The sequence below is a fragment of the Arvicola amphibius genome, chromosome 1, assembly GCF_903992535.2.
Source record: "Arvicola amphibius chromosome 1, mArvAmp1.2, whole genome shotgun sequence".
Lineage (NCBI taxonomy): Eukaryota > Metazoa > Chordata > Mammalia > Rodentia > Cricetidae > Arvicola > Arvicola amphibius.
Genome location: NC_052047.1, coordinates 129,707,035 through 129,728,701, shown reverse-complemented (window position 1 = coordinate 129,728,701; position 21,667 = coordinate 129,707,035). Strand labels below are relative to the sequence as shown.

At 44.2% G+C, this 21,667-nt stretch overlaps 2 protein-coding genes across 5 annotated transcripts in view; both read right to left on the bottom strand.

The window, feature by feature from the left end:
• Positions 1-4,201: 4,201 nt before the first annotated feature.
• Positions 4,202-8,064, bottom strand: Tmem265 (transmembrane protein 265). 2 transcript variants are annotated; one of them, XM_038318794.1, is made up of 3 exons: positions 7,489-8,062; positions 6,059-6,229; positions 4,202-4,691 (listed from the first exon to the last, which is right to left on the bottom strand). In XM_038318794.1, the coding sequence occupies exons 2-3, from the start codon at positions 6,224-6,226 to the stop codon at positions 4,530-4,532; spliced, it is 330 nt and encodes a 109-aa protein (XP_038174722.1). In that variant the 5' UTR covers positions 6,227-6,229; positions 7,489-8,062; the 3' UTR covers positions 4,202-4,529. The 2 variants fall into 2 exon arrangements, with proteins under 2 accessions (XP_038174722.1, XP_038174712.1); XM_038318784.1 differs by having other exon boundaries at positions 6,059-8,064.
• A 39-nt stretch (positions 8,065-8,103) lies between these two features.
• The window catches only part of LOC119806769 (Snf2 related CREBBP activator protein), a 51,395-nt gene continuing 37,831 nt past the window's right edge, over positions 8,104-21,667 (bottom strand). For all 3 annotated transcript variants that reach the window (XM_038318760.1, XM_038318774.1, XM_038318768.2), the window contains exons 25-33: positions 20,736-21,001; positions 20,397-20,599; positions 16,681-16,850; positions 16,327-16,523; positions 16,120-16,234; positions 15,877-15,996; positions 11,511-11,705; positions 11,256-11,339; positions 8,104-11,161 (exon numbers count right to left, since the gene is read on the bottom strand). In XM_038318760.1, the coding sequence (XP_038174688.1) occupies positions 8,447-11,161; positions 11,256-11,339; positions 11,511-11,705; positions 15,877-15,996; positions 16,120-16,234; positions 16,327-16,523; positions 16,681-16,850; positions 20,397-20,599; positions 20,736-21,001 (4,065 nt within the window). In that variant the 3' untranslated portion in view covers positions 8,104-8,446. The remainder of the gene's footprint in view (positions 11,162-11,255; positions 11,340-11,510; positions 11,706-15,876; positions 15,997-16,119; positions 16,235-16,326; positions 16,524-16,680; positions 16,851-20,396; positions 20,600-20,735; positions 21,002-21,667) is intronic.

Sequence of the window (21,667 nt, the reverse complement as noted above, 5' to 3'; positions counted from 1 at the left end):
GTAATTTCAGCAGGGGTACCCAGAGTTTAGAAAGTGACACTCTGAATCCACAGTGCCAGGCATGGACTGTATTCTTAGAGCTGTTGCAAAGAAGACAGCTGGAACCCTGCAAACTGTAAAGGCCATTGTTTTTTTGTTTTTGGTTTTTTTTTTTTTTTTTTTGGTTTTTCGAGACAGGGTTTCTCTGCAACTTTTTTAGAGCCTGTCCTGGAGCTAGCTCTTGTAGACCAGGCTGGCCTCGAACTCACAGAGATCCACCTGCCTCTGCCTCCCGAGTGCTGGGATTAAAGGCGTGCGCCACCACCGCCCGGCTGTAAAGGCCATTGTTATTGCTGGGTTTTGTTTGTTTGTTTGTTTTATTTATGATTTTAGAAGCAGATTGTTTTAGGGTGGAGAATGTCCTTGTCTCGATTACATGTACTTCCAGAATATCCAACTAAAAGACTATCTATTTTAAGACTGTATCTCCAATGAAAATGGAAGTTTTCAATGAAATTAACCCCACATTGAGTTACTGATGGTGGCTTTTTTAAAATAATTTTTTGAGTTATATATTTTTCCCTGCTTCCCTTCCTTCTCCCTTCCCCTTCCCCCTCCCCTAAGATCCCTAGGCTCCCAATTTACTCAGGGGATCTTGTCTGTCATTGCTGTTGTTTGCATCCCAAAATTAGTTGGCAGTTCTGTTGCTGAAATACCACACTGGTTGTAGGATATGGAGAAATCAGGCTGGAATGAGTCATGATCTCCCATTCCTGCTGGCTAGCTTTTTAGGGAAAAAAACAAAACAAAACAAAACAACAAGAACACAAAATAAAAACCAAAAAACAAAAACACTAGCTGGGCAGTGGTGGTGCAAGTCTTTAATCCCAGCACAGGAGGCAGAGACAGGAGGATCTCTGAGTTCAAGGTTAGCCTGGACAGTCAGGGCTAAGAGAAACCCTGTCTCAAAAAAAACAAAAGCAAGAAGAAAACAACAACGAAAAACACCAGAAGATACAATGTGGGTGACAATGATTTTTGCTTACATCCATCGGTTACTGCTACTATCAGCCTCAGTTATAAAAAGAAACTTAATTTTTTTTTTACTTTAGCTAGGTGGTAGTGGAACACACCTTTAATCCCAGCACTTGCGAGGCAGAGGCAGGTGATCTCTGTGAGTTCAAGACCAGCCTGGTCTACAGAGCGAGTTCCAAAGCAACTAAAAAACAAAACAAAAAACCATTTTTTTTTACTTTAAATTACGCGTATGCATATGCATGTATATAGCTGCAGTGGAGGCCAGAGAACAGCAGATTCCCTAGGGCGGGTTCGAAGTTGGTAATGAGTGCTGGGAACTGAAGCCAGAACCTCTCTGCAAGGGTGATATGGATCTTAACTACACAGTCATCTGTCTAGCCCAGGAAAGCTTTTGCAGTGATGACAGACACTCAAGAGCTACTCAAGCTACTGAAAATAAAGTGACTGTTGCTATGGCGTTGTGGCAACTCTCAACCACAAATGGAAGAAAACTGATCAGACGTTGCTATCATACAAGCCACCAAAACACCCCTTCCCCCCCCCCCCAAAAAAAAACCCCCAGGGAATGTCCTCAAAGAGGTGAAATCGATGTATCAGAACTAAAGCGGTAGTGTTGTACAGCTGTTTTGATCTAACTGAAAGATGCTCCCCTCAAGAGAAAGGAGGCCCTTAGGAATGAGGAAGCTCAGAAAGGTAAGACCCATGAAGTCCTTCTTTTAAGTTGTACAATCAGTAAGCAACTACTGTGGAGAAAACCTCTTGGTCAACGAGCTCCAGGGGTGCAGTGTTCATGAGCTATTTTCCATGGTGAGGTGGATTTTTCAATAATATAGCTACTTTTGAGTTACCATGTTCCTGTAAATGACCCCAATAAACTCACTAGTTCATCACACTAGATTTTTTCCTTCGTCTGCTGTTGGTGTCTTATCTAGGGTGAACATATTTGTTCCTGTCTCTCCAGAAGTAACACAGGACTTTGGAGCACTTCTCTCTCTTTCTCATCGGTGTATGCATCTCTAATTTGTTTAGCTCTATCTTTTCTGTTTTCTTTCTGAATTATGGTAAGGTCACTCAAAATTCTATTTGTGAGGCACATAAACTTCAAAAGACAAGTACAAGAGCCAGGCAGGCACGGTGAATGCACGGGAGGCCAGCCTGGTTGAAATAGTGAATTCTCAGATAGCTAGAGCTACATAGTGAGACCTGTGTAAAAAACAACGAGGGGGTAGGGGAGTAGTACAAGGACATCCATAGTAGCATGGTTCTATAATGTTCATGAATTGCAAACACCCCCAAATGCTACCAACAGAAAATTAACAAATTATAATGCATTCATATAACAGCAACAAAACTACAGCTATACACAATACTCACTATGCAATGTTAAGAGCAAAGACAAAAAAGATGTATGACTCCATCTATATAAAGCCCAATTTATTTTTACTTATGTGTGTGCCCTTAAGGGCCAGAGAGTGTCCAGAATCTCCTGGAACTGGAGTTTACAAGCATTTATGAGTTGCTGAATGTGGGTGCTAGGGACTAAACCTGGGTCCTCTGTAAGAGCAGTAGGTGCTCTTAACTCCTCATTCATTTCTCTAGGACACTATTTTTGAGGAAGGTGCCCTTGTATCCCCTTAAGATTTTTGTGTGTATATATGCACATATACTTTATGTAAGAATGTTTGCCCTGTAGAGATCAGAAGGCACTGGAAACTCCTGGAACTGCCATTACGGAGGTGGGAATAGCATGTAGCTACAGGGAACGAAACCCAAGTCTTCCACAAAAACAAGTGTTCTCAACTCTGGAAGGTTTCTTTAGCCTTCACATATCACCCCTCCCCCTTCTGATTTTGATACAGGGTTTCTCTGTGTAACAGTCCGAGCTGCCTGAAACTTGCTCTGTAACCAGGCTGGGCTAAAACTGCAGAGATCCTCCTATCTCTGCCTCTCAAGTACTGGGATTAAAGGGGTGCGCTACCACCACCCAGCCCATATATCCTAAGTTAAACATTCATTTCTTTTTTTGTTTTTGAGACAAGGTTTCTCTGTAGCTTTGGTGCCTGTCCTGGAACTAGCTCTTGTGGACCAGGCTGGCCTCGAATTCACAGAGATCCGCCTGCCTCTGCCTCCCGAGTGCTGGGATTAAAGGTGTGCGCCACAAACATTTATTTCTTGACTGGCTGATTGTCATCTCTCTAAAGCAAATTCAAGCAAAATTACATTGTGAGAAGTCAGAATAGTAGCTACTTGTGATTAGAGGGTATTAAGGTTTCACAGAGCTGACAACAATCAATCTGGATAATAGCCTTCAGGTATTGGGTAGGTGTTAATTTAAACTGTCTACTTGTCTGGAAATCTGCTTGTGGGTTATGTTTCAAAACTTTACGAAAATATTTAAGCTGAGTGTGGTGGTACTCATCTGTAATTCTACCATAATTAATTCTCTGGAGGCAGAAGCAGGAGGATCAAATTTGAGGCCAGAATGGGCAACATGACCTTGTTATGTTAGAACACAAAACAGTAAGAAAAACAACAACAACAACAACAGTCAAGCACGGTGGTGCACACCAGTAATTCCAGCATAGGCACAGCAACTTTGAGCATAATCTGACAAACAACAATAACAAAAAACTCCAAACCACCAAAATAAAAACCCAGAAACATATCCCGATATGTAAATTTGCAGACCCCAAGATAAAGAATATAAAATATACTTAATCATATAACTGTCAGTATAAAGGGTGAATGTTCTTGTAATCTAATCTTTTTATCCCTCTGGAATCAAACTGTCTGTCTGAATTCAACCTACCTTTTCTACTTTCAAGTTTTCAGACCAAGGACACACATATACACATTTCCTTAACTCTAAAGAACAATGGTACCTACTATTGAGTCACTGTGAGGACTCAGAAGAAATAAACAGTGCCTAGAGCATAGCCTAGCAGCAATTATTCAATAAACTGTGCTAGCTACCATTACTATTCTTGTCTGACTTAAGTCATGGCTGATAGATAAGACGCTGTTCTCCCCTTTCTCCCCAAGGGAAACTTCCAAAAAAAAGAAAAATCCTATCCTTGTCTTGGGACAACTAGAGGTTAGAAGGCAGGTGAAGGCTTAGATGTATGAGTCTTGCCTTTATCAAAGGCCCAAGGGAAAGCAGGAGAAAAAAACAATTAAGACAATATTTCACCACCAAAAAAGATTTTTATTACAAAACAAATTCTAATAAAATCAAGCCTGGTTTTCAACCCTTTCTCTGAATGGAGGCTCCTAGGATGGAGGGGCAGGGGAGACAAAACAGAGGGTAATTAAAGAACAGAGCAGGCTGACCTCCCCGTGAAGTCTCAGGTGCTTTGAGTGGCCTAGATGGGCTCTTCCAATGGCTCCCGAGAAAGGCAGCGTCCTTCCAGACAGGAAGAACCACGAACCACTCCTGTCACCAGAACCGAGCACTGCCGCACTGTTGGACTGGATCCAGGTCTTGACTGGCTCTCAGCAAAGGCCATCCAGGATTACTCAGCCTGCGCAATGGTGTAGGAGAGAAGCCACAGCAGCAGGGGACCCAGAACAAGGACAGCAAACCAGACAGCAAAACTGGCCAGAACGAGTCTCCGGGCCCGGGTCCCCCAGTATATGGCCTCCTCCGACTGGCCTGCCTTATGCCGCTCTTCTGCCTGTGGGGGCAGGTTCTTGGTTAGATTCTCCCCCTGCTTCAGTCCCAAAGTGTCCACTGCCCATTCCACCTTTTGATCTATCACAGCTCCGGACTGCACATCCAAACATCTTACATCCTTTCGTTTGTCTTCTCTACAACACAAACCATGCACTGCCTTTCTGCTTACCTCTCAATTGGCCACAGTCAGCTTAGAAGACTGTACTGGGGAAAGTGCTGTTTACTGACTTTGGCTGGTTTTATGGCATGGTGCCGAAAGCAGGGCTTGGGCACACCAGCCAAGTACTCTGCTGAATTACATTTCTGGACTGGAAAACTTTTGTGTCCATCTAGTCCCATTATTTTCTATCTGTCCTACGTTCATTCATTCAGAATTTGAAATTCATGACTCAAGTGAGTCACATCCAGTCAGATCACTCAGGTTCCAATAGGTATCATCATTTTTATCATCAAGGATTCTTTTTTATGAGTTTGTCCCAGTGAAATTCCTATGGTGACAGCAGGGGTATTTTCTAACTGTCATGATATATATAACTAGGGGTGAGAAAATCCCAGAATGCTATGTCAACTTGAACAGTCTTTCAGGAGGCATACATGTATGCTGAGCTCAGTGACAATGCACTTAACCATGGGCAAGGCTCTGGGCTCAATTCCTAGTAATGCCATCCCCACCCCAGCCACAAAAAGGGGACAGGCGAATCTTTAGCAACTGAACTTCTTCCGGATCCTGGATATTGCTCTTATCACTACTCAACTGTCTGCCTGTAGTTTGGCCTCTTGTGGTTCAACCTCAAGGGAGGCTTTGAGTAGATCTTCCTAAAACACAAATCTGGCCATGTCACTCCCCTGAAATAATTTTCACATTGCTTTCTAGTATTGGAGATAAAGTCACAATTCCCAGGTACAGAACTGGAAGCCCTCAGGAATCTAGATCTCTGGTGTCAATCTTCAGTGCTCCTCACTTAGCGCACACTAGTGCTCACTGCTGCTGCTATCTGGATTATCCTTTCACCCTCATTCACCCTTTAAAATTACCTTCTCCTTGTTGTCTTTTAGGTCCTTTGGAAGCCACTTACTCTAAAAGATTCACTCCAACCCCCCCCACACAAACAACTTTCCTTGTTCCTTTGTTCCTAAAGTACCCTGTGCTTCCCCTGTACCATAGTATTGGTGAGCTGCACGCTACTAATTATCCGTTTTTACAGCTATCTCATTAAGACATGGATCCTTTGAATGTATTCCTATTCAGGCACTAAACCCATAGCTAAGCATCACTAGGTATTTAGTCTGTTTAATTGTAGACCGATCAGATACACAAAATCATCTTCTTATACCCACCCCCGTACCCACAGAAATTTTATTCCTCACCTTGACAGCAAACACAAGAGCCATGACTCCCAGGCAAGAACAGCCACAGATAATGCTAGTAGCTGCCAAGTATCGGAGGCGGAGCCAGCAGCAGTGGATAGGGGATGGAGAATGAGCAGCTCCCATGTTGCTCATCAAGCTCTCCGCTGCATTCTCCTCGTCCTCCATCACCTGTGGGCGATACAGTCAAGGTATTTTTAAGCCCAACAAATGAGCTCTTGTTCTGCTGTGGTAACTCCACCCTTCTCAAAGCATGCTGTCTACTGTCCTACCCCTATACTTAGGAATGCTGTTGTACTGGGAAATTCCTCCAGTGACTCAAGGCAGGAGACTAATAAATACGTGGATTTACTGCTTTCCTTCACTCTAAGAGTCTGAGTCTCTGAAGGCAAATATGTGAATATACTTGTAGTTTGATAAGCACAAAGAAGCAAACTGACATGCATACTGAGAAACAGGATATAAAATCTCAAAACCTTTTAAGAAGGTGCCTCGTTTTGTTTTGAGATAGGGTCTCACCATTTAGCTCTCCCTGGTTGGCCTGGAATTCAGTATGTAGACAAGGCTGCCTCAAATACAGAGATCGCCTGCTTTTGTTCCCTTGTGCTAGGATAATTCTTTTTTGAACAGAGTTTCTCTATATAGTCCTGACTGTTCTGGAACTCACTATGTAGACCAGGCTGCCTAGGACTCAAGAGATTCACCTGGCTCTACCTCCTGAGTGATAGTGCTGGGATTAAAGGCAAGTGACACCATACCCAGAATAAAAACAGTTCTGGGGAGGAAGGAAAGGAAAAAAAAAAAAATCACAGTTAAGATCTTTTCTTTTCTTGCTGTTTATAAAAAACAAAACAAAACCCAAAATACTTAAAACACCTAACCCAAAAGTAGTGGCAGACATCTATAATCCCGATTCTGGACAGGTAGAAGCAGAAAGATCAAGAGTTCAAAACAAGCATTGCTAGCTTGGAGTTTGAGGATACAGGAGATCTTGTCTCAAAGCAAAAACATAACAACAAACCCAAACCCTGAACATAGCTTTGTAATGATGCCTTCCTGCTACCATCTCTCATTTTAATCCATGCCACCAAGACAAATCAGACTGTGCCAGAGTCCAAACGGCCTCACTGCCCACACAGACACCTGCATAGTGCCTTTTCCTCACTCCTTCTCAGGCCCTCCATGCACATCACAATACCTTTCCACTCTCATGCCCAATCATTCTCCTATGGCTTAGACAAAGTGAAACCACCTGTGGTTCGCCAAGCACAAGTAAAGAGACTGAACAACATGAGAGACGAGAGCACAAAAGGACGTGGAGCAAAGCTGCAGTGCACGTTGAGGCAAGAACTGAAGTGTCAGCCAATGAGAAGAGCCCAAGAAGGCCCAGGGAGTTAGGTCAGAAACTATAAACACGAACAGGCTCTTACCTGGCTACAGGCTTTGAGGGACTGTGAGTTTCGGCTCCTGCCTCAGGTTTGATTTGGCTTGGGTGGAGATGAAGCTGACTCATGGCTCCAAGCCAAGCCAAGGTAGAGTTGTGGGGCCAGCCACCATGTGAAGAGCCCAGGGAGCTGGGAAGGGGCATGGCCAACTCAAACCAGTTTGGCTAGATGGAGAGCAGAGGAGGGCCAAGGCATGAAGCAAGTGGAGGATGCCTGCTTTCTGAAGAAAGGAGTGTAAGGAAGCACCTGAGCAAGGAGGGTGGAAGGGACTCCAAGGTGTGGGGAGCTGAGGGCAAGTCCAAGATTCAGAGAAGAGTGTGTCTGAGTGAGCTGACAACTACCAGCCTAACAGGTCATGTTTGACAAGCTTCCCTTTTCTTGACTGAAGAGGAGTTAAGTTCTGACTTAAAAGTATACAATCTTGTATTAAAGATCAGGTATGGGATCATTGCAAGAGGGAGGTGAAAAATTACATCCAAGTTCCCACCCAACCCTCCACCAGACCATAAAATCAGAAGCCTCCTTACACGGATGCTTGTACAGAAACTAAGTTTATTATGTTTTCTTTAAAAAAAAAAAAAAAAAAAAAAAAAAAAAAAAAAAACAAAACCCACCCCACCTCATTGAAGAAAAGCCCCTCCCCCTTTTCCCTAAGGGTTTGAGGCTGTGAAAGACAGCTGGGGAATCAAGTACAAGGGGGTGGGGTCAGAGACTACCTTGCCACCCTTAACACTGCCCAGCCATGTAGGGTAGAAGGGGGGTTGTGACAAGCCCCACTTCCATGACAACCAGTTACCTACCCCCTACTTTGGTGGAAAGGGAGACAGCCCCCTATGTCTCCCTGGAGGCTTTTCCCCTCAGACTTCAAGTAGTGGTTAACAGAGTCAGGCCTGGGCGTGGGGAAGCGACCATGGTGGAATACCTAGGTGAAGGGCCTACCCACTCACGTCTTGGCCTTGCGACCTCTGTGACTAATAGTAGGGATAGATAGGTGGGGAGGAGCACTACTACGCAGGATACGCTGGTCCCCTTGGTTGGTGGTCCCAACGAGCCTGCGGGGACCGGTTCGGCGGCGTGGGGTTCCATCTCCTTCCTCCTCGTCACCTGAGGCTTCTGCCTCTGACTCCTCTACTGAACCCTCAGGCCCCAGGGGACTTGGGGGCTGCAAGCGGCCCCGCTTTGCCATCCCAGAACTCCCGACTGGAGCCCCTGACCTTTTGCGAGGCATTTTTTCAGTTTCTAGTGGGGGAACTAGAGACCCTGGACGCAGACGGGTTGAGCGAAATTTGGGAGTTAATGAGACCACAGGTGGTGTCAGTTCTAACCCACTTGGCCCACTATCTGCTAAATCCAGGTCATCCTGAATTACGGCCATCACCGTGGACCCTTCACTCTTTCGTCCCCGCATCCCCTCTGCTTCAAGCCGTAGGCGGGCCAGGCGGGTGAGAGGGCGGCTTCCATCCTCATCAGAGGAACTGCCTTCACTTTCCGCCTGGCCCAGGGGTTGCCTCCGCACCCCTGATCCACAACTCTCAAGGACAGAAGGGCTGTCGGTGTCCAAGACAGGGAGCTGGCTGGCCCGTGGTGATGGTGGATTCTTGGGAGGTCGACCCCGCTTCCGCTTAGGTGGCGATGTTGAAATGGTGACAGTGGTAACAGTGTTGGCGACAGCAGTGGGACAGGCTAGGAGTGGTGGGAGTGGTGCCAGAGGGGCTGGGAAAGGGAGTGGCTGTGTCCGGCTCTCTAAATTGCCATCCCCTGGAGAGGATATGGTCCCAGGAACAGGCAAATCCCTTGCTTTAGGGGGACGCCCACGTCGTCTTTTCTCCACAGGTGATAGGATGGGCTCTGGTCTGTGAACTGGTTCAGGTCCAAGAGGCTGGGGTCCAGGAACAACCTGAGACTTGAGGGCAGGCTCTGCAACAGTTACTGCCTCAGGCCCAGGAACTGGGTCAACGCCATTGGTCTTCCCCTTAGAGACAGATGAAGGTGTCTCATCCACCCCTCTCCCAGCATCTGCTGGAGACCTGTTCTTCTTAGGGGGCCTCCCCCTCCGACGTTTCACAGCAGGTGGAGTGATGGCAAGCTCTGCTCCTTCTCCATTCTCTGGGCTGCCCCCACCTGTCATACCCAGTTCAATGTGACGACAAGCTATGAAAGGATGCTGGGCTGGGGTGGACAGTGAGGATGATGGAGCAGCTTCACAGGGCCCACTGCTGGGAGGTGAGGATTCTGGCCCTGATATGCTGTGGGCTGACGGGCTTCCTGGACTGGTGCTAGCTTCTTGAACTAGGGTGCTGGCAGCTCCCCGATGTCTCCGCCGTCTCACAAGCTCTTTCTCCTCCACTACAGTTACCAGCCGTCCTGGTAGCTTTCGAAGCACTTTGGGACCTGGGGGTTGTCCTGCCCGGCCAGACCCCTGACCCCTGATTTCTACATCAGCACTGGTGCGACGCCGTTGGGGACGGGCAGGCGAAGGACCCTCAGGAGAGGAGGTGGCTGAAGATGAGGTTGATGGGGCTATAACCTCAGCTCTAACAAGTTCTTGTGGCTTTTCTGGGTTAGAGATTGGGATCTGAACCTCTCCCACTTTTTCCAAGTTCCTGTGAACCTCCAAAACCTCCTGAAGTGGCTCTTCAGATGCTGCTAAGGGTGGCAGCTCCAGCCCATTGCTCTCATTCAGACTCGTAGTCAACTCCTCACCACCAGGTAGCAGTGTGGGACTGGTCCCCTCGACAGGACCTGGCACCGCCTGCTCCCGACCATTGGGGATGCTGTCAGCCTCCAGGTCTGAACTGGGTACAGGAGTTAGAAGAAGATTCTTCTCTGACTCAGGCAGAATATCAACAGGCCCTGGCAAAAGATCATTTGGGGGAGCAAGACTAACTAGGGAAGCCTCAGAATTGGTGGTTCCAGGCAGCTCTAGAGACTCCATAGGTACCAACTCTTGTGCACACAGCTCCACATCTCCTGAGTCCAAGGGAAGGTTGGTAACTCCAGGAGAGATGGGAATGGGAAGGGAATCAAGTAGGGCTGGTGAAGAGGTCAAATGAGAGGTTTGAGCTAGTGAGGGGGCACAAGTGGGTATTGGGGCACAAGCAGGAGGGATGCAATTAGGAGAACAAGATGGAGGAAGCTGAAGCAGAGGTGCAGGAGTAGGCAAGATGTGGACAGGAAGAATGGTTATTGGATTTGGGGCTGAAATGGGTATGGGAGCTGGGGCTAGAGCAGAAGTTATAGCGGGAGTGGAGGCGGAGGCGGAGACAGGGACAGGGGCAGGAGCAGGAGCAGGGGCAGGGGCGGGGGCGGGGGCGGGGGCGGGGGCGGGTGCAGGTCGAGGCCTAGGCACTGGCCTGGGAATTCGTTCTCTCACAGGGCTGCATTGGGGAGGCATGATGGTGTTGCAGGTAAGATGGCTAGATGTGACAGGAGTGTGGTTTGCTCCTTGAGTCTCAGCCCGAGCTCCACGAAGACGCTCACTGACACGAGTCCCCAGCCTTTCAGGAGCCCTGACTTTCTTACTGCGCCGGTGGCTGCCTCCACTAGTCCCACAAGACATCTCATCCCCAGCCCCTGGTCCTTCCTCTTCTTCTTGGGGCAGTCGAAACACTTCTTCCTTGGCTTGATCCAGGTCTTTTCGGGCAGCTTCCACTTGTTCCTACCAACAACAAATCCAATATGGTCAGCAAGAGGTAAAGCAAAGTAGTAGAAATGATCAGTTCCCCACTACCTCATTCCCCAGAAAGACTTACTTCTGCCTGCTTGAGCTCCTCTCGGCTTATTTCCTCCAATGATGCTTCTAGGAACTTCATGGCATAGCGCTCAATGGGAGTCAGCTGTAGAGAAGAGTAACTGGATAAACAGAAGGACCAAGAGTGCGGGGCCTATCACCAGTATTTATTATCACTAGTATTTATTATCACCAAGGAAGACAGGGGAAAAAAAAGGTCTGAGTCCTGGCATAAGTTTTGGCAGATGAAGAGAAGTAGTAGTGGATCTATACTGACCTGTTCCACAAGTGCTGCAATTTCCTGTTCAGCCCTGGACATCTCCTCTTCCTCAGCCCCAGGCCGACTGGCCTCTTCTCCCTCACCAGTAGGAAACCCATCATTTTCATTAAATTCTGCAAGCTCAGCCACTTGTTCAGCCTTGGCCTGGGTGGCTGCACGGATATCTTCTTCATCTTCTGCCCGGCACAATGCCTTCAAGGTACACAGAAGCAAAACAAAACACACACAAATAAGAAATGTAAGCATCTGGAGGGCAGCAAAATGGCTCACTGGTTAAAAGCATTTGCCCAGTAAGTCTAATAGCCTGACTATGATCCTCAGAACCCATAGTGGAAGGATGGATTCTAGAAATTTGCTCTCTGACTTCCATATGCATGTGATGGCACATATACATATAATAAATAATAAAAAGAAAATTCCAAGAAAAAAACAGGGGAATGGAGCTGGAGAGATGCCTCAGCACTACAGAAAGCTTACCACTCTTGCAGAAGACCTATCAGATGGCTCAATCCCACTGCCTTCTCATAGTACCTGCACTCATGTGTAAATACCCACACATAGACATAATATACACATAATTAAAAAGAAAAAATTCTTTAAAACCACAAACTTTTCAAGGCATGATGCAGGTACATGCCCATAATCTCAGCCCTCAGGAGGCATAAATAGGATTGCTGAAAGTTAGAAGTCAGTATGCTCTACACAAATGTTCCAGGAAAACCAGAGGACAAGGCCTTGTCTCAAAACAAAACAAAATAAACTATTAATATCTTGTAATTACATTTTATTTATGACAAGGATAACAAAGGTCTTATTATGTGGCCCTGCTTGGACATCGATGTGTAGACTAGGCTATCTTTGAACTAACAGAGCTCCACCTACCTCTGCCTCCTGAATGCGTGCATTATATTCCTGAAGAAACAACAGACAGCTGGGTGAGGCAGTACACACCTTTAATCACCAGTATTGAGGAGATAACAGTAGGTAGATTACCTGTGAGTTTGAGGCCAGCCTGGTCTAAAGAGATTCCTATCAGCCAAGCCTTAACAGTGAGTCTCTATCTCAAGTAAAAACAAAAACCAATCAAACAAAAAACATTTGAACCCAAGTTTATATAAAAACAGATTTAAAGCTGAACTCAGCAATGGTCTGCAACACTAGAGTTACCAAAGCAACTCAAAGCTCAACACAAGACAGAATGGCTTTCACTAGCTCTCCCACTAGGGAACAAATGACTATTTTAGAGCCCCCTATTCTTTACCTATTCTTTTCTTCCTTTCCTTTATAATTTAGCCTTAGAGTTTCTCTCTTAAAAAAAAAAAAAAAGAGTAGGAATGAGTTGAGGGTGCAGCTGTTAGAGTACTTGCCTAAATCCTGGGTTCCATCCCCAGCAACAAAAACATGAAGAACAAGATCACAAAGTAAGAACTGGAGAGATGGCTCAGAAGAACACCTATTGTTCTTGCAGAAGATCCTTTCAGTTCCTAGTACCTACTTTGAGCCCATAAACTCCTTTCTCCAGGGATTCATTCCAATGCTCTCTTCTAGACTCTAGAAACTAATGAACCTACACGTACACGCAAACACACACCACCAATAATTAAATTCACATCAAACCCACTAAAAGAAGCTGCCTATGGGTCACTGAATCAGCTTAGTGGGTAAAGGAAATGGCCACCAAACCTAACAACCAGAATTGAATCTTTGAAACCTACATTTTAAAAGATCACGGATTCCCACAACTCCTCTGACCTCCACATGTAAGCTGTGGCATGTGTTTACCCTCCCCATACACAATAACTAAATAAACGTTAAAAAAATGTCTAACGCATATGCTCAGCAACAAGAAAGTATCTGGTAGGTAACCTTTCAAGACGCTCTTTCACACCTGTAGTTTCCTTTCATTTTTCTAAGAATTACACAATATCCTGCAAAATTTAGCAAAGGCAGATGACCATAACTAAGTGACTTTTTTCCATCAATGTTCTCCAAGCTTTGAGACAGACAGTTACTACTTAAAGATGCACCTATCTTTTTCCATTAAACTTCACTAATAAGGAAATGGGCAACACCTTTATTCTTGATCCCATTAGTAAACCTAGGGATTCATTCAGTGGCTATTCTAGGTTAAGACTAGCAAGAATACCCATGGTGCCGAATCCAGGGACAATATCAAATCAGATCTTGACACATTTACCTCATGCAAAACCCTTCCCCGTAGGCTCACTTAAAGGTGGTTCTGAAAAAAATATAAGAGGTTAATGCTTATTTATATTCAGCACTTTAGAATTACAGTTTAGTAGGTTTTGAAATGGAGGCCCAGGAATCAACCTTTTAGATTTATGTGTAGGAGTGTTGCCCTGCATGTATGTATGTACGCCTTATGACTTAAGAAGTCAGGAAAGGGTGAGTACTGAATTCCTTGGAACTAAAGCTGCAGATGATTAAGCATGTGGGTGCTGGAAACTGAACCTAGGTCCTTTGCAAGAACAGTAAATGCTTTTAAAAACTAAGCCATCTCTCTAGATCCTTTTTCTCCACATTGAAACAAGTCTCTCTGTGTAGCTATCAACAAGGCTGGACTCAGAAACACATAGATCACCCATGGCTCCAGTTTCTTTTTGAAGCCCTTGAGTCATTTGTAGCCTGTTCTGTACTCCAGGAAGTAGACACTGTCTCCAAACAAACAAACAAACAAACAAACAACCCTGATGTGGGATTACCCTCTGTATGCTGTGAATACCATTGGTTAATAAAGAAACTGTCGTAGGTCTGTGAAGGCAATTTTGGTTGGCAGGGAAAATTAAACTGAATGCTGAGAGAAGGAAGGTGGAGTTTAGAGACGCCATGTAGCCCCATCAGAGATGCCAGAACTTTACCCGGTAAGCCACAGCTTCGTGGCAGATACACAGATTAATAGAAATGGGTTAAATTAAGATGAAAGAGCCAATAAGAAGCTAGAGCTAATGGTCCAAGCAGTGATTTAATTAATACAGTTTCTGTGAGGTTATTTTGAAGTTGAGCACTAGGAACAAACAAGCAGCCTCCTCCTACAACACAACACTTAAAATCCAGCCTGGGAAGATAACTCGGCAGGTAAAGATCTTTGCTTTTAATTACTGGAATGCACATAGTGAAGAGATAATCAACTCTTACAAGCTGTCCTCTGATCTCCACAAAATCATATTCATTACTTTGTGTGTCTCTGGATGGGTATGCTATGGTCTACATACCCATCCAGAGACACACAAAGTATAAATATAATTTTTAAAAGGTTAAGAGAAATCTGTCTCAAAAAACCAAAACCAAACAAACCCAAACCAAACAAAAATAACAAAAACCCACAACAAAGAACAAACCAAAAAAAAACATGCAACAACAAACAAACAAAACCAAAAACCAAACATGTCTTTCCAGAAAAATTGCAACCAATCAAAATGCAGTAGTGAAGCCATGTCCCAAAGGATACATCCACAAAATAACTCTACATCTAAGGCCCAAGACGCATTGGAAGAGGGGGCAGAAAGATTGTAAAAGCCAGAGATCAGGCAGTTTGTTATAAGACTATGTCTCTTACAAATGTCAGAAGTTACACCCATGAAGTCTCACCACCATGACTGCATAAGCATGAGTTGAACAGGAGAACATTAACAGATGTGCCAAAGTGGGTGGGGAAAGCATGAGGCCCCAATCCTACACAAAGAACTAGAACCAACTAAGAAATGATGGATGAGAGCAGGAGGACTCGTCTTCCCCAGGGAAGAGCACATCAATTGGTTATCCAATACTTTCAGCTCTGAAAACATACATGAGTAATATTAAATGGACTGAACAGGTTGTACTTATGTATTTAGGAATAAACATATATACAAACACATGTATACATACACATATATATATATATGTAGCAAGAATCAATAAAAAAAGAGGCCATGAATTTGAATGAGAGCAAGGAGGGTAAGGCTTGGAGGGAAAAGAGGAAAGGGGGAATGATATAATCACATTATAAACTTTAAAAACAAAAGAAAATCAGCTGGGTGGTGGTGGCGCACATCTTTAATCCTGGCTCTCAGGAGGCAGAGGCAGGCAGATCTCAGTGACTTCAAAGTTAGTCTGGTCTACAGAGCCAAGTTCTAGGACAGCTAGGACTGTTACACAGAGAAACCCTGCCTTGAGAAACAAAACAAAACAAATAAACAAATAAGCAAGTAAATAAAGAGTATCAAACAAAACAAAAATCCACTGACTATAAACTGGGAACCAATAGAAACTGTACTTTCTCATGGACAAACTCAAATATAAATGAAAGCCAACATATATCTAAGCAGCAGTACTATTTTAGGACTGACCCCTCTTTTGTTACCTGCTCCAAAATATGAGTCTGCTTGCTGGCTACAGCCTCCTCTTCCTCCTCAGGAACAGAAGATGCAGATGAGCCAGGTGGCTCTTCCAGAGGCATATCAAACAGCTCTCTGATGGTCTGCTATTAGATATAACAGAAGGGAAGAGGTCAACCAATGGAACATTACTTCTAGGCAAAAAACTTTGAGGGTAACCCTTCAAGAAAAGTTCTCTTCTGTCTAGACAGAAGGATTTTATTTTCTACCTGTTTAAAATAGGCTGTAGTGAAGTTCCCTCCCTCAATGGCCATATCTCCCAACATTCTCTTCTGATTTGCCTTCTTAAGAATGTTCTCCTCTACTGTTCGTTCACTGATAAGCCTAGGAAATGGAAGTGAGGTGTGAACAGCTATATATCAAGATTCCCTGTATATAAAGAGGAAGTAAATTGAGGTAAGACCAGGCAATAATACCTATAGATGTGGACATCCCGAGTCTGACCAATTCGATGGCAGCGATCCTGGGCCTGAGCATCCATGGTGGGATTCCAGTCGCTGTCATAAAAAACAACAGTGTCTGCTCCCGTCAGGTTCACACCCACACCCCCACTTCGAGTTGAAAGGATGAAGCAGAATATGCGTTTGTCTGCATTGAACCGTTCCATCAAGGCCTAAAAGGAAAGGGAAAAAAGTTGGTATTTGGAGACTTATTCCCAAAACAAACCAAAGGCTTTTTAATTTTTAAGGTCCCTTCTCTAAGCTGGAAGTTTGAGAAAAAGAAACAAAAGCTGAAGGGAGTCTCTAGAGGGCTAAGGATGCTTAAATTACCTGTCTCTGCTCAACTCTAGTAGACCCATCCAGACGCAAATATAAGTGACCATGGTAGGTGAGAAACTGCTCTAATACATCCAGCATCCGGGTCATCTGGGTGAAAATGAGCACCCGGTGGCCCTCTGCCTTGAGCTGCCGCAACAGCACTGCTAATGTCTGCAACTTCCCTGAAGAAATAGGAAGGAGTACAAACAGTTAGCTACATGACAATATAGAAAAAAATAATACTAGAAAGCTACAGTTGAAAGGTAAGAAAGGCCTTTGCACAAAGGTTTCAACTGGTTCACTGAATAAAAAACAATTCTCTCTCCATTTTCTAGTCTCTCTCTCTAGTCTCTCTCTCTCTCTCTCTCTCTCTCTCTCTCTCTCTCTCTGAGACAGGGTTTCTCTGTTTAACAGCCCTGGCTGTCTTGGAATGCACCCTGTATACCAGGTTGACTTCACTCAGAGATTCACTCAGAGATTCACTTGCCTCTGCCTCTCTAATTTAATCTCTGTGATTAAAGGGGTGCACTATCACTGCTGGACACAGGCTAGGATGTTAAGAGGTAATCTAGTTTAATGTTCCGACACATAGAAATGATGCTGAGGCTACGTTAAGACTTGAGAAATTGCAAGAGTACTTGCTCTTGCAGAGGAACCAGGTTTGGTTTCCAGTACCCATGCGGTGGATCACAACCATCTGTAATTCTAGTTCCAGGGAATCTGATGTCTTCTTCTGACCTTGGGCACCAGGCATGCATATAACACACATACATACACACACACAGGCAAAATACATTAAGTAAGTAAACCTAATTTTTTAAAAATTAAGACAAACAGAAATAACGTATTATTTCTAGTGAGCCAACAAGGAAGTAGACCAACGAATAAAGGTACGTGCTGCCAAGCCTGTCACCTTGAGTTAAGTTTTGGAACCCATATGCAGCAAACTCTCAAAAACTATCTTGGACCTCATACCTACCATGTAGACACCCACAGTAAACTAACAAAATAATAAGAATTTCTGGCAGTGTTGGAGATCTAGGACAACCTCAGTTGAAACCTGGAGTTATTTCATCCTTAGTTCTGAGTTTCAGTATACGTGTGTGGTGAGGGCAGTAGGGCTAGGGATTGAGTTTAGGGCCCTGTGCATGCTAGGAAAGCAATTATCACTGAGCTAAACCCCTAACCCAGTTTCAAAAGTCCTTCAATTAACCCATTATGGTTTCAGATACTATCCAAAATAGGGGTGAGGTGGGGTAGAGGGGTGGCTGAGGAGCTGGCGCAATGATTTGCTATGTAAGCATGAGCGCCTCAGTTTGGATTCCTAACATCCATGGAAAAGCTGGGGTGGGGGTGAAGACAGGAAGATAGGGCAAGGGGGATTGATGGCCAGCCAAGCTAGCTCAAATAGTGAGCTTCGGGTTTAATAAAGAGACCCTGTGTCAAGAAATAAAGTAGGGGGCTGCTGGGCAGTAGTAGAGCAGGCTTTTAATCCCAGCACTCGGGAGGCAGAGGCAGGCGGATCTCTGAGTTCGAGGCCAGCCTGGTCTACAAGAGCTAGTTCCAGGACAGGCTCTAGAAACTATAGGGAAACCCTGTCTCGAAAAAAACAAAAAAACAAAAACAACAAAAAAAGAGCTAGTTCTAGAACAGGCTCCAAAGCTACAGAGAAACCCTGTCTCGAAAAACAAAACAAACAAAAACAACAACAACAAAAAACCCAAACAAACAAAAAAAGTAAGTGGAACCAGGTGGTGGTGGCAAACTTAATCCTGGCTCTTCGGAGGCAGAGGCCGGCAGGTCTCTATGAGTTCAAGGCCACCCTGGCCTAAAGAGCAAATTCTAGGAGAAATCATTTTAAGGAACTCAAAAAAAAAAAAAACAAAACCAAAAAAACAAACAAACAAACAAAAAAAAAAAAAACAAAAAAACAAAAAACAAACCAGTAAGTAGGAAGTGAGAGGGAAGTAAAATGTGAGTGATCAGAATGATACAGCTACACACACATCTGCATGTATATATAAATATGTACCAATCAATAATGAAATTGTTGAAAAACAAATTTAATTATAGAAAAATGATGGAGTAATAAAGAAAAATTAACACTGGCCTCTGACCTGACAAAATGCCACTCGCCTGGTTACCTAGGAGACGGCCCAATGTGTCCCCCACCCCCGCTCAATTGCTGTGATGCTATAAAAACTGTTTGGGGAATAAATGAGGGATCAGATGTTGCCCTTCAAGGATGAAAAAAAAAAAAAAAAACATTGGCCTCTGGCTTTCACACTCAAAACACAAGACACAAGAACTTACACATACACACAGGCACAGACACACATTACAGACACACATTACATACACAGGAACCTCCCCTCCCACCCCGCCCGCCCCAAATCAGGTTTTACTATGTAGATAAGGCCTCAAACTTATCTTCCTGTTTAAGTTTCTCAGAGGCTTGGATTATAGGCATGTACTACCATCCCAGGCATAAAAAGGTCTTTTGTTTACTGAGCAAACATGAATAAAAATTCATCTTTTCTCATATTCTAGGACATTAGGAAATTGTCAGTTTTGGTAGTCATCTAACACTGTAAAAATAATCAGGAGAATAAATAGCTTGAGAGTAAGAGGTAAAGATTTTTTTCTTTTTTTCTTTTTTCCTAGACAGGGTTTCTCCGTCTGATACCTCTGGCTGTCCTGGAACTCACTCTGTAGACCAGGCTGGCCCCGGACTCACAGATATCTGCTTGCCTCTGCCTCCCAAGAATGGGGATTAAAGACACGTGTCACTATCGCTGGCTCAGAACTTCTTATGTAAACAATAAATGTTCTTGTGGTTTAAGCCACTGTAAAACATGGTTTTCTTTCAGTCAAATGTCTTATATTAAATATAAGGATTCTTGTTTTTAACTGTGCAGTCTAATGTCACCATAAACCATTTCCCATGAACTTTTTAAAAAACACATTTACTTTGTGTACATGAGTGGACTATCTGCATGTATGACTTTACGCCAGAAAAGAGCATCAGATCCCACAATAGATGGTTATGAGACATCATGTGGTTGCTGGGAATTGAACTCAGGACCTCTAGAAGAGTTCAGCCAGTACTCTTAACCTCCAGTGCTTCCCATGAGCTTTTTAAAACAAGGTCATGGTTTGTAGCCCTGGATGGCCTAAAACTTGCTATAGGCCATATTTGTCTTGAACTTGGGAGTAATCTTCCTGCCTTTGTCCTAAGTGATAGGATTACAGGTATGTGCCATCATACATAGCTGCCTTTCCCCATAACTTGTGGCTTTTTCAAAACAACGTTTCTGTGTGTAGTATTAGCTATCCCAGAACCTGCTCTGTAAACCAGGGTGGCCTTGAATTTGCTGGTGCCTGCTGGGATTGAAGGTGTGCTTCCACACTCTATGCTATGCTGGTCTCATTCATTATCCTAAATGAAAAGCAAAATGACAGATGTGATGATAATCACCGAGTCAATAAATCAACATCACATATATTTAACTTCCACAAAAGCTACCAAAATGCTACCTCTATGCTGCATCTCATTGATATGAACTGTTTTGTCACTAAGAGTGCAGAATAATCTGGGTAATCAGAAGTTAAAAGTCATCCTCAGCTCCATAAGCAAATCACAGGCAATCCTGGGATACATGAGATACTGTCTCAAACAAAATGAAACAAAGAAAATATTGATGGTCCTGCAACAGCCAAGAACTCACCACAATCATACTGGATGAGTCTCAAGTCAGGGAACTGGGTACGCATATTACATACAATACGGTGTAAAGGACGGGCTCGAGGCCAGAGCTCACTGGCCAATTGCTCTTGGAAGGCTGCCTGATGAGGGGCCATCCAAGGAGGTGGGTGGCAGGCATGCAGGGAAGGGGGGGGTGCCTCCACAGGAGGCATAACAAAGATGAACCTGTGAAGGGAAGAAAGTAAACAATGTAAAGATATAACCCAGAAATATCACAGAATTTAGCACCTTCATTAGCCCTAGGAACTAAATCCACTGTAGCCCCAAGACCCACTCCCCATCATCACTTTGCCCTGCCAACCTCTCAATGATTTCTGACAGCTGGTCTAGACGCTGCTGGGGAAACAGTACAGCCTGATGGGCAGCCTCAGTATAAGTCCAAAAGATGGGGTGGCTGGGGCCAGGAGAACGAGGGCTGATGGGGCTGGCAACAGGTTGGGGCAAGGTACAGAAATCCAGGACTTCAGTCCCATACACGGGTGCCAGGGCCCCATGAGCCTCACTAAGTTGGAAAATCCGTTCCAGGCGTTCAGATCGCTGCTGCTTCCGCTTTTCTTCCAGAGAATCCTAAAGGAAACAAAACAAAACAAAAAACCAAAAATTGGTGTATTCAAGAATTTGCAACAAAACTTTATAAAAACCTAAACTCTTACAGATGGAGTCTGTAGTAATAAGATCTAAGGCATCTGCCATGTGTTTTATCATTTCAAAATTTGCCATTGAAAACTGATGTTTTCACAATGTTAAATGAAGTCATCCTCTACAAGAGAAAACTCATCTTTCCTTGCATGCTTTTTAAAGAATTGCTGAACATCAAAATGAAGACCTACATATCCCACAGTTTATAGCATAGCTGATTTGTGGCAATTTTGTTATGTAACATTCAACTTTAGGACATATAACTTATTTTCTTGTAGTAGGTCTATAGAATGCGAATGGGCACTTGCATGCACATACACAAATAAATAAATGTAATTTAAAAGTCAACAGGTATTGAGTCATGTGTGCAGCCTTTAATCTAGTACTCTGGGGGAAGGGAAGTCTCAAAGAAGGAAGAAAAAAAATCAGGGGGTGGGGGCTGACTAAAACAGCAAAAACGTGAAAGCATGAAATAAAGAAGGGTGTTTTTCTGTTTTGTTTGAGCCAGAGGTTTTTTCTATGTAGCCGTGGCCATCCTGAAACTCCATCTGTAGAACAGGTCTGCCTCAGACTCAGAGATTTTCCTGCCTCTGC

Coding starts and splice junctions, on each gene's coding strand:
- Tmem265 (XM_038318784.1), bottom strand. CDS start 6,226: ATGGAGGACGAGGAGAATGCAGCGGAGAGCTTGATGAGCAACATGGGA. Junction 4,692..6,058: donor CTCTTGTGTTTGCTGTCAAG/GTGAGGAATAAA, acceptor CTGCCCCCACAG/GCAGAAGAGCGGCATAAGGC.